The following is a 13,010-nucleotide window of genomic DNA, read 5'->3' on the forward strand; positions in this document are numbered from 1 at the left end:
GTCCTTAAAGGGGTTGTAAGCATTTGTGGTTTTTCACCTCAATGCATTCTATGCATTGCGGTGAAAAACCTCTTGCAGTGCAGCAGCCCCCCAGTGGCCCCGTTTTACTTTCTTGATCCCTCTTTTTCTCGTGCCTGGGACAAGCACACCAGCTCTAGTCGGTGTCTCGTGTCGTGATTGGCTAGATTGATAGCAGCTCAGCCATTGGCTCCCGCTGCTGTCAATCAAATCCAATGACATGAGCACTGGGGGGGTGGGGCCGAGTCATACATTCGGTGGCTATGGATGCCGACTGCTGGACTTGGGAGCGCGCCCACAAAGCAGCCCCCTCGGGGAAACACTTCTCCAATGGGGTTATCTGATGCGAGCAGGAGAAGCGAAAGCCGTCGGGGGACCCCAGAAGAGCAGGTTCAGGGCCATTCTGTATAAAACAAGCTGCACAGTGGAGGTAAGTATGATATGTTTGTTATTTTAAACAAAAAAAAACCCTTGCATTCACTTTAAAGTGATACTAAAGGCATGTTATACTTACTTGCTCTGTGCAGTTGTTTTGCACAGAACAGCCCAGGTCCTCCTCTTCTCGGGATCCCTCGCTGGTGCTCCTGGCCCTTCACTCCTGCCAAGTGCCCCCACAGCAAACAGTTTGCTATGGGGGCACCCCTTCCACCAAATAATTTGGACCAGTGCACAAAGAAAAGTCCATAAAGACATGGATGAGTGAGTTTGGGGTGGATAAACTTGACTGGCCTGCACCCCAACCTGAACATCTTTGGGGTGAATTAGAGCGGAGACTGCGAGCCAGGCCTTCTCGTGCTTCTGGAAGAATGGTCAAACATTCCCATAGGCACACTCCTAAACCTTGTGGACAGCCTTCCCAGAAGAGTTGAAGCTATTATAACTGCAAAAAGGGGGGCAACTCAATATTGAACCCTACGGACTAAGACTGGGATATCGTTAAAGTTCACGTGTGTAAAAGCAGACGTCCCAATACTTTTGATAATATAGTGTAGATTTGATCAACAGCAGCACAAATATTCTGTTACATACAGAAAAACAACCACCGTTTTTCTCTCCTTCCAGAAAATATAATGTTTGGGGTTTTATGTTTCGAAAAAAATAGCGCTGGCAGCCAAAGGGTTAAACCATCACTCTATGGACATTTGACGGATTCTTTTAGAAGCGCATACCTCACCCGGACTGTAGCGTTTTCTTTAATGAGGATTTGCTCCCGGCCCAAAAAAGCCTTGTGACCAGATTTTCATTGTTTTACATAGCCGGGATTATCTTCAATCTGATTTTAATCGCTCTTAATGACCAGTTATTTCAGCCCCAGCAAACCTGACTGCATTTACTACCAATTTTAGCTACCAGTTGGAAGGCAGCCCAAGGTTCCTTTTCAGCTATCACCTGCTGGTACACTCTGGGTCAGCGACCCCGGGGCCGCACTGCGTGCCTTTACTAAACAGTTCACACCATCCTTGTCTTTGTGCGAATCAACAGAAACTTTTGAACTTTTCTTGTTTAGGTTTATTGGCTGTCTGATATTACACAATCATATTGCTTTCACAAAGTTTCATTCCTAGCAATATTTCAGATCTCATACACCTTGGGGTCATTCACACCGGAACACAAAATGAATAGGCTGTCAATGTTCCTCAATGTATAAAAAAAAAATAGGCCCTGCAGAATTTTTTTTAAGAGTAGTGCAAGCAATGCAAAAAGTATATATTATCTGTATGTTGGGGTGTGCTTATTAACACAGTGTACTGCAGATGAGAAGTTGACTTTGCATTGTAATCAGTGGCGGCTGGTGGTGTTTTTTTGGGGGGCGCGGCAAACAGTGCACCCACAGCCACCCACGGTCAGTCGGATCTCCCGCACACCCCACCCCTTGGTCAGTCACCAGCCCCACACTTACCCCATCTTTCGGGCAGTGCTTCCTCCGGGCTGCGGGCTCCGTCGGCGGCATCTCCTCCTACTCTGCATCACAATGGCTTCTGTCATGCAACTCCTCTTCTCCTCCTAGGCGGCCAATGGGATCAGTTTTCCTTTTGGCAGATCAGGTGATGGGTCTCATGACCTGCTTCCTGATTGGCCAGGAGGAAAATTTAGGAAGACAGTAGCGAACATCAATTTGCAATTGTCACACAACTCGGTAGGCTCTGCACCCCGAACCCATTAGAGCCTCTGGCTCTAATCACGTGCTTCAAGAAAAACAAACAAACCCATTGGAATCCACGCATTTGGCACCCCACATGTAGATTAGGGGGCCAGACGCATGGATAGGGGGGCTGTGCCCCTGCGACCTGCATTACAGGCTGCCACTAATTGTAGTGCACATCTACAGTGCATTACAGTAACACATGTTATAACCACTTGATGTGATATACACTATATTACCAAAAGTATTTGGACACCTGCCTTTACACGCACATGAACTTTAATGGCATCCCTGTCTTAGTCCGTAGGTTCAATATTGAGTTGGCCCACCCATTGCAGCTATAACAGCTTCAACTCTTCTGGGTAGGCTGTCCACAAGGTTTAGGAGTGTGTCTATGGGAATGTTTGACCATTCTTGACCAGTTTTTATTTTTGGTTTATTACCGGTCTACTTTAATACATTTATGTCTCTTTGTAGAGTCAGTATGCATCCGCCCCTGAAGATTGGACATATTCCATAAAACACGTCGGGCTTACACAGATGCCCTACGTTATATTCACATGTTCTTTGGATTAAAGTGGAAGTAAACTCCCCTATCGTTTTCAGCCAAGAAAGCTGCCATCTTTGACTCTGTTTAAACTTCAACTGCTATGGTGCTGCACATGTGATTCGTTATGACACCAGCCATTGGATGGTTTGATAGTTTGGCTGAGAGCACAGCCAATGTGCAGTTAGCATTCCCGGCATGCCTTTTTTTTTTTAACTGTTTAAATCGATGGGTTTACTTCCACTTTAAGCTGTTTTTCCAATAATACAAATTTTCTGTCATTTTTTTTATTGAGGATATTTACTCTTTACATGTAGAACAGTTATGTTTTTTTTTAACATGCTACTTATTCATCTACATGATTTGTATCATTAGGTATTTCTGTTATGCATGTACTATTTGTAACGTACCTACTCAATCATGACAAACATAAATGTATTAATAAATACATGTTTTTACATCTGACCCACGCCGACTAGCCACAATATACACCCCATTTAAAGTCCCAACCCTCTTTTTTGGACCATTCTTTCAGAAGCGGATTTGTGAGGTTAGGTGCTGATGTTGGACAAGAAGGACTGGCTCGCAAGCTCGAAATCCGGCCATATACGGTGCAAATTTTCCATAGGTTGCAGGAAAGAAATTAGCATCATTCTCCCATTAACACAGACAGTGCTGACAGGAGAATCAGTAATTGTCTTCTCCCGCCGGGGGGGCGGGGGCAGCTCTCCCTGCCGGGAGAAGACAGTGATTATTGTTAGCAGTGTCAGCCGCTAGTGATAATCCTAAAATAATCCAGCAGGCTGGTTGTAGCCAAGCTGATTGATTGATCAACTTGGTACATTCAGCCTGCCCATTAATGGTTCAAATATTGTCCGGTTTCTGCTAAACCGGCTGAGATTCACACCGCGTATGGCCGGCTTAAGACCCCTTTCACACCAGGGCGTTTTGCAGGCGCTATAGCGTTAGAAATAGCGCCTGCAATCTGCCCTAAAGAAGCTGCACCATTGTATGTAGTGTGAAAGCCCAAGGGCTTTCACACTACAGTGGTGCGCTGGCAGGTCGTCAGAAAAAAGTCCTGCCAGCAGCTTCTTTGGAGCGGTGTGTTTACCGCTCCTCCACCGCTGCTCCTCATTGAAATCAATGGAGCAGCGCTGTAATACCGCCGGCAAAACGCCGCTATTGCGGCGTATTGCCAGCGGTTTTAACCCTTTCGCGGCCACTAGCGGGGGTAAAAGCGCCTCGCTAGCGGCCGAAATGCACCGCAAATCCGTCTCAAATCCGGTGATAAAACGCCACTAAAAATAGCAGCGTTTTACCACTGACGCAATGGGCAGTGTGGTGTGAAAGGGGTCTTAGGGAAATACGTAAGCAAAGCTTTCTATACTGTTATTTAACAGCAAGATCTCATACAAATATCCTAATTTATCAAAGGAAATCTGATAATGACAGTACTCTTCCCGTGACCGGCCAGCTTGTTCCGCTCTCTGGCTTCACACAGGGAAAAGCTTTGTAGGCCTCTTCTGTACAGTGCGCCGGGGTTGCCGAAACAACGCGAGGAGTACATTATAATTTAAAGTGCAATAAATGTTTTACAACTTCAACATTTTTAAAGCTTAAGGCCTACATTTTTTTGTAACCCGATCAGGGTTCACCTTGTTAAATCTTGTTTTATGTGAACGCTGGGTTTCACGTGCTGTTTCACTGGATTTGCAGAGTAATTGTTAATATCACTTTTCACACTTTGTGTTGTTCAAAGGGACCTCTTGTTTTTTTTTTTGTTTTTTTTTTCCTATCGAAAACAGTGAAGGCGATGCGTGAAGGGCGACTGCGCCATATGTTATACTGCTCGCTCCTCTCCCCCTCCTCGCTATAACAAGCATTTTATTAAGGATTTGAAACGCCGCAGAAGGGGATAATTCAGCCTTTCAGAAAGCATGTGTTCTGCTTTACTACAAACACTTTCATTTCCTAGTTTTACAATTATTATTGTGCGGCATTGATACATTGTGATTTATATGCAGGTATTTACAGTATAGACCACTTTGTATTTCTGAAACTTACAAATGTAGGCCAGAAAGGAATGCTCTTAGTGTTTTTCTATAACAGAGAAAAATACGTCTTATGTTGAAATATATTTTGTTTTTCTTTTGGGCCTCCTTAACACAGACGGTAAATTGGGCATTTCGGAGTGCAGAGTTTCTCCGGTAGCCCCCCGATCTCAGAAGGCATCTTCTAACGCCTGTGAAAAGAGCGTTATGGTGTGCGGGAGGCAAGCGCTTGCCCCTCTTGGTGCGAAGGAGAAAAAAAAAAAAACAGGAATTTCAGCTGTGTTTTTACTGCCCCCAACCGCACACTGAAGGCCTAGGAAAGCAGCTGTAGGGAATCATAATTATGCCACTCAGCGACGGAAAATATAACACGGCTTATTGAGTTTGACGGGTAGCACCACCTGTCAAACTCCTCCAATGCAGGTAATGGGACAGCGCTGCAGCTGCAAGCCAATAGCTTGGCTTATGGTTGGAATGCCTTAGCACCATGCAAAATCACTGCTCAGAAAAAGAGAACATTCAAGAGGTGGCATTATTGCCTCCTGAATTCTTCAAAGCCACTGATCTACCACTCTCTGAAAAGCAATCAAGCACAGATCATGTAGCAGAGACTGCCACCTTGTGAACCTAAGTATGGGAATACTTACCTAGGTGGATGCAGCATCATCGGCGCCTCTACACAGAGATGCAATGCTCGATGGCATGGTTCTCACAGCTCTCTGAGCAGAGAGCTTCTGGCTGTCAATCAGCATCTCTCCACTCTGCCCCCCCCCCCCCCCCGTGCTCATTGGAGCGCTGAGCTGTGGAGGAGCGGGGAGCGGCTGTCTCCTTTATATTTTATATTTTTGTGTATATAGATCTAATGAGCAGGACCCTCTGATTCCTCCTGTATTGAATTATTTTGTAAGTGTACTGTCTGTCTTGTAAAGCGTTGCACAAACTGTTGTCGCTGTATACATTTCTGAATAATAATATTTATAATAGATATTACATAGATTTGAATTTATTTCTGAATACTCTATGAATTTTTATACATTTTGTTAATAAGGAAATAGTTAATTAGGATGACCACAGCATTAAGAACAATCACGAAAAAAAAAAATTGCTAATATATTGTCATTGCAGCAGCCCTCACTAAACACTATATAGTCAGAAATACAAGTATTGGGTGCACTTTGATTCAAACTTAAAGTGGGGTGCCCCTAAAAAAAAAAAAAAATATTAAAAGTCAGCAGCTACAAATACTGCAGCTGCTGACTTTTAATAATCAGACATTTACCTGTCCCAGGGTCCAGCGATGCGGGGGAACGAAGCCCCCCCTCGTTCCCCGCTATGCTCGCGGCGCCATAATTTTTACTGTGGGCACCCGGCTGTGGTTTCCCAGCCAGGCATCCACTGCGCATGCGCGAGCAGCGCAGGACGCTGTGATACGCCGCACAGTCATCTGGGACACGTGACAGGTCCCAGACGACTGTGCGGCGCGAGGGGAAGTGATGTCACCAGCCCGGGCAATGAAGAAGGCAGACTATGAGGGACCCTCTAGCAACAGGCATTTAGAGGTGAGTAAAAAAGATTTTTTTTCAAATTATTTATTTATTAATTTTTTAAAGAATTTTAAACTATTTTTTTTTTGGTGGCAACACCACTTTAAGGGAAGGGTCAGATAAGGGGTAAATTATCATCAAATTTAATGTCTAATAAGTGGTGGTAATTTTTTAATTTTTTTGCAAAGCAGTTTTTGGAACACTGTTTGATTCTGAGACTAAAGGACAATTATACATATTTTGCAGGATCTAATTTTGGTATTCCATTTATATTTTTGTGTATATGGATGTTATATGGATTTGAATGTATTTTAGAACACTCTTTGATTTTTTTTTTATATCTTGTTAATTAAAGAAAGTATTAAATTGGTTGATCACAGCGTTTAAGACAATCACTAAACACTTTAATTTAATTGCAGCAGCTATCACTATACTCCATATTTTCAGAGGAACGATTATTGTGCACACTTTGACCCATTCCCTAGGAAAGGGTCAGATAAGACATACATTCTCATCAGATCAGAGTTGGAATAAGTGATGGGGGCATTTATTGATTTTCTGAGCACTTTTAAGAATACTGTTCTTGATTTAGAGACTAAGGAACACACTGAATGTCTGGAATTTTTAGCATTTTATTAGTGTTGATTATTATATATATATATATATATATATATATATATATATATATATATATATATATATATATATATATATATATATATATATATATATATATATATAATATATATATATATATATATATATATATATATATTTTTTTTTTTTTTTTTACAGGATTTAATTTTGCAACTTTATTTATTATTTTTATGTATATATATATATATATATGTATATATATATATATATATATATATATATTTTTTTTTTTTTTTTTATATGTATTTTGTATTTATTGTGGAACCTATAAATATATTTAATCTTTAGTTTTTTTAATTAGGAAAATAATTAAATGGTGTAAACACAGTATTTAGTACATTTACTGAACACTTGTTAATTTAATTTCATTCCAGCAGCCCTTCCTTTATGCTGTATAGTGTCAGCGTGATTTATTTTTCACAGCTTATTTTGCAGAACATATTCTTAGCCTATATATTATGCAATATATTAAATGTTTGATCTTGGGTTTGGATACACTTTAACAAATTCTTTTAAGAATTTGGAGGTTTTTTTTTTTTTTTAAAACTGATTTTAGATTTGGGTGATGCTTTGGTTTTTATACTCCCGGAAGTTTCATTGGATGAAGGGAGATTCTAAAAAGAACACTATAATACATTCCTTTATTAAATGTGTTGGTGGAAAAAAAACAGGTACAAGCACAGATAGAGACTACCACTGCACCAGTCACAAAGGACGTCTTGTATCTTGTGCAGCTCTTGAAGACATAATTACACTGTGATGACACGTATCACTCAGCAGAAAGTTAAATGAACATCATTTAAAGTGAATACTTACCAGCTTTAGGTGCATTAGTGGCATTGGAGAGATACAAGCCGCTCTTGTATAAGTAAAGTACCCTTTCAAACTGTGCGGCGGTTTCATCGATTCCCCAGCGTAGCTCTCCTAGAAATGAAAACAGGTTTATTAAAAAAGAGTGAGGGGCATCCCAGTTCCAGGATCATTGTTACATGTACATGTTAGCTGTTCTATGCTCTCAGTATTACAGTGCCCGTTTATACTGTGGAATGAACCATACAGAAGGCTAGAAAAAAATACAAAGAACCTTTAAAGTTTATTTAAAGCTAAAACTTTTTTTTGGATACTCTAAAAACAGAAATTAAAACAATTTTGCCTTTTAGTTATATTTTAAATTTGAATACATATAGTACTTTCTATTAGATTTAGGCTGACCTTAGATATTAGATATGGGTCAATGTGGAGGTACAATCCCAACCCAAACAATAGTTGAATGATCAGATTAAGAAAGAAGGGAAATGAAAAGGCAAGGAAGGAAAGGACAAGAAGGGAAAGGAAAAAAGAAAGGCAAAAAGGAAAGAAAAAGGGAAAGGTAGGGAAATGGAAAATGAAAAGGAAAGAGGAAAGCTAAGGGAAAAGAAAAGGGAAAGGAAAAGTAAAGGAAAAGGGAAAGTAAAGGAAAGGGAATGAAAGGGAAAAGGAAAGGCAAAAGGAATATGGAAAGGAAAAAAGAAAGCAAAGAGAAAGGGAAAACAAAAGGAAAGGAAAGAGAATGAAGAGAATAGGAAAGGGAAAAGAAAAGGAAAAGAGGAAAGGGAAGGAAAAAGAAAGGGAAAGGAAAGGAAAAGGAAAGGGAAAAGTAAAGGGAAAGAAAAGGGACAAGGAAAAAGGAAAAAGAAAGGGAAAGAGGAAAGGAATAGTCAAAGGAAAGGCGAAAGGAAACAGGAAAGGAAAGGGAACGAGGAGAGAAAAAAGGAAGGAAGAGAGAAAAAAGAAAAGGAAAGCAACGGAAAGGAAGGCAAAGCAAAGCACAGGAAAGGAAAGGGAAGGGAAAAAGAAAAGGAAAAGGAAAAGGAAAAGGAAAAGAAAAGTGGACAGGGAAGGAAAAAGAAAGGGAAAGGAAAGGAAAAGGAAAGGGAAAGAAAAGGGACAAGGAAAAGGAAAAAGAAAGAGAAAGAGGAAAGGAATAATCAAAGGAAAGGCAAAAGGAAAGGAAACAGGAAAGGAAAGGGAACAAGGAGAGAAAAAAGGAAGGAAGAGAGAAAAAAGAAAAGGAAAGCAACGGAAAGGAAGGCAAAGCAAAGTAAAGGGAAGGGAAAGGAAAAGGAAAAAGAAAAAGCAAAAGAAAAGAGGAAAGAGAAGGAAAAAGAAAGGAAAAAGAAAGGGAAAGAAAAGGGACATGAGAAAGGAAAAAGAAAGGGAAAGGGGAAAAGAATAAGAAAAGGAAACGGAAAACGAGAGGAAAGGCAATGAGGAGAGAGAAAAGGAAGGACGAGAGAGAGGAAGGAACAGATGTTAATGCGTGAAACAGTTTAATGTCTTAATAAACTCAACTGTAAAACAAAGTGAATTGATTCCAAGTGCAATAAAACAGTAAGTGGGCACAGTTTTACCCTTTGTCTAGCTGGTGAAGCAGCCACATCTATTATAAAGCAGCCTGTCCCTTGCCTTCTTGCTGCAGAGAAACAAAGCTGCTCTTTGTGTGGAAGCAGTGGATTCTCTGCATTGATCCAACTCCCACTCAAATCTCGTGCTTCTGGTTGATTGGAGAGCTCTTGCTCAGACTCAGCAGGGGGCCTGTTGGACCTCTTCAGGGAGGCCACTGCAGCCAGATAGGGAGCAGCGTACCTTCGCTGCAACAAGATGGTAAGTTATAAGCTACATTACTATGGCAGTGGCTGCTTTACAAGCTAAATGAATGGGAGGACTGTGATCACTTTATGTGTACAGCATCTGGAATGTATTCACAGCATTTTACAGAGAAGTTCAATCTGGTCTTTAACTGATCATAGGCCGACGACAGCCAGAGAGGTAGATACCCTATGTACCTGTGGCATTGACTATGGCATCCAGCAGAGGTCTCAGAGAGGAAGGTGCACTATGCGGCAGGAGGTATGTAAAGAAAAACCTGCAAAGAAATAAAAAAGTCCACATTTAATATCATGAAGCAGCTTGTTCTGTTAGTGGCTCCGTTCATATAATTAAACTATTTGAAAAAAAAGTTTGCAAAAAGCAATAAGCTGCTCACCCTGTTCAGGAAGCATAGCCATATATCATAATAAAAAATCCATAACTGACCCTAATATGAGAGCCTGGCACTGCAGAGACAAGGGCCGCGGGACACAAGGCTGCCTTGTAATCACCTGTAAATGCTCCATTAACACAGCCACTTGCTGCCGGGCTCAGTAGATTGTGGCTATTTGCAGGCATGTCTGGCACTCGGAGGAAATTTATGGCACTTCTATAACCAATGGAAGAACTTTCTAATTCTGGGTGTGTTCTGCCAGTATTTCAGACTACTAGCGCCAGAGGTCTTGGAAAGGAATATCAAAATCATAATGAATAAAACAGTAGTAGGAAAATGTAGAGCTGAAATCATACCTGTAATGGTCTTTCATGGCCCATGCCTCTTCTTCGGAAAAGACCAGATCTGCATCATAAGTTAGAAGTTCTACCCATCATTTTAACTTTTGATTGATAATTAATAATATGAGATTGCTCATCAGGTAGTGTGACGGTTAGGCACGGTTCACACTGCAGCGATGCGGGAACCATCCAATACGTGTTCCGGCATCGCATGTCTCCCGCAGACAGTTTACACTGCCCAATGTAAACTGCTGGGAGCGTCAATACAAAGCACCCCCAGATCAGTTTGCATATCACAGTGCAAACTGTTAATTCGGACAGGAATTCTGGTGCGGACCAAAAAAAGGGTCCTGCACGAGTTTGGTCCGAATTATTATTATTATTATTTTTATACAGGATTTATATAGTGCTGAAAGTTTACGCAGCACTTTACAACTTGAGGGTAGACAGTACAAATACAATACACTTTAATACAGGAGGGCCCTGCTCATTACAGCTTACAATCTAAGAGGGAGAGTCAAGAGATACAAGAGGTAATAACTGTGGGGGATGAGCTGATGGAGAAAATAAATGTATAGTTGTTTTGTGGGGGCCAGATAGGCTTCTCTGAAGAGATACGTTTTCAGGGATTGTCTGAAAGTGGACAGAGTAGGAGATAGTCGGACAGATTGGGGTAGAGATTTCCAGAGGATGGGAGAGGCTCAGAAGAAGTCCTGGAGCTGAGCATGGGATGTGGTGACAAGGGAGCTAGAGAGCAGGAGGTCTTGGGAGGAGCGAAGAGGACGATTTGGTTGGTATTTTGAGACAATGTTAGAGATGTAGCTGGGGACCAGGTTGTGGATGGCTTAGTAAGTTACTGTTAGTATCTTGTATTTGATTTGTTGGTTGAGTGGCAGCCAATGGAATGCTTGGCAGAGAGGGGCAGTAGATGCCTAGTGGTTTGTAAGTTGGATGAGCCTATCCACCTGGAGGCAGAGCTTATGGTCATGTGACCACTGTAATTGGCTGTCACATGATCGGAAATTTCCCAATCGCAAGAAGTGAACGGGAGCTTTCCGTTTGCCATCGGTAACTGTGTCGGGAGTGCGCAGGGAGCACACTCTCGGGAGTGCGCAGGGAGCACACTCTCGGCACTGCTCTATCAGCGCTATTGCATGAAAATATGTGGCCACTCTGCGCTAAGGCCGCGTACACACGCAGGGACTGTTCGCCCAACTTTGTCCGTCAAACAGTTTCGGCAAACAGTCCGCTCAAAATTAGCATGGACGGACATGGCCACACACGACGGACGAACAGTTTGCTGAAACCGTGCGCGATGACGTGAACGGCACGTACGACGGGACGAAAAATACGACGTCCTATACACTGCATTATAACTTTCGGCGTGAAAATCCTTTCTGAGCATGCGCGCAACTTTGTTTGACGAACAAGCCTACACACGAGGGGACTGTTCGCTGAAACAAGGTTTCAGCGGACAGTTTTTCGGAAATTCCGAAAAACCTTGTCCGTCAAACTGTCCGCTGAAACTGTCCGCTGAAAGCCCACACACGAGCGGACTGTCCGCCCAAACACTGTTCAGCGGACAAAGTTGGGCGAACAGTCCGCCCGTGTGTACGCGGCCTAAGGCATATTTGAGTGAGCTTGGTGTGAAGAGGTTAACAGTCTTCAATTACTCTGGCTAGGAACTGGCATGCAGAGTGTGATAACACATGTGCATAGACAATTAGGGCCCACTTAGACAGAAGCCAATTAACCTACCAGCCCAGATAGCAAGGATAACTTGTCACAAATTTGTGGCAGTTTTAAAGTGTAAGTCTGTTAACTTTCTTCACATCTTCCCTGGCAAGCTGTACACTTGCAGAGCATTTGAAGCACAAGTTCTAGTTGATAATTGTGCAACAAACTTGTGAAGCCTGGCAAGTCTAGCAATAGCTTAGCAAGTAATTTTCAAACTTGCAGCTCAATTGCTGGCTATCTAGGAGCATGTCTTTGGAGTGTGGGAGGAAACTGGAGCACCCGGAGGAGACCCACGCAAGCAGAGAGGGAACATACACACTCCATGCAGGCTAACTTTCACAAATGACCTCAAAATATCTATTTTCCCTCTAAGCCCTGTTCTCTTAACATCTCGCTCCACCGGTCAGGAGTTTTGATAGGCCGTAGTTTGCCAAGTACCCCTATAATCTATTTACTAGCGGTCGGCTTGAGATGAATAAAGAGTTTCCACAAAAAGTCTGTTTGCTGCGGTTCATTTTCATCATGGCCTTTTACGTTGGTTGAAATCATCAGCCTCAGTTTAATGTGAAGTGTCATAAATCAGCACACGCTGTCTGCCTGTTGAAAGGAGGAGATGCTATTCGCCACTGCAACCCTGAGCCTGTGGGCCTTTGTGAACACATAGAATTAGGGCAACAAGGAAAGCTTCTGTTAGTTCAAAGGGGATTGTGAAAACAAGGCAGATTAGAAGAACCAGAAAAGAAAAGTTCAAAAGGTCGAGCTTAAATCATGAGGTTTAAAAAGTATGAGTTGTACGCTGGCTCTGGTCATAGCTTTAAAGAGCCATAGGGCTAAAATAAAAGACTGTCACACACTTAAAATGAAAGAAGACCTTCCACATATATGATAAAAATGTTATCAGATCACAATAATATAGATTTATATACTATTTTATCAAAATATATACTTCC

General features: G+C 41.9%; 1 protein-coding gene across 1 annotated transcript in view; it reads right to left on the reverse strand.

Moving 5' to 3' along the window:
• PKDCC (protein kinase domain containing, cytoplasmic) overlaps positions 1 to 13,010 on the reverse strand; it is an 85,589-nt gene that overhangs the window by 26,655 nt on the left and 45,924 nt on the right. The window contains exons 4-5 of the mRNA XM_077485700.1: positions 9,786 to 9,865; positions 7,777 to 7,884 (exon numbers count right to left, since the gene is read on the reverse strand). Of these exons, the coding sequence (XP_077341826.1) occupies positions 7,777 to 7,884; positions 9,786 to 9,865 (188 nt within the window). The remainder of the gene's footprint in view (positions 1 to 7,776; positions 7,885 to 9,785; positions 9,866 to 13,010) is intronic.

This window comes from Lithobates pipiens, unplaced genomic scaffold (assembly GCF_037356315.1).
Source record: "Lithobates pipiens isolate NorthernLeopardFrog02 unplaced genomic scaffold, aLitPip1_a1.2 Scaffold_18, whole genome shotgun sequence".
Lineage (NCBI taxonomy): Eukaryota > Metazoa > Chordata > Amphibia > Anura > Ranidae > Lithobates > Lithobates pipiens.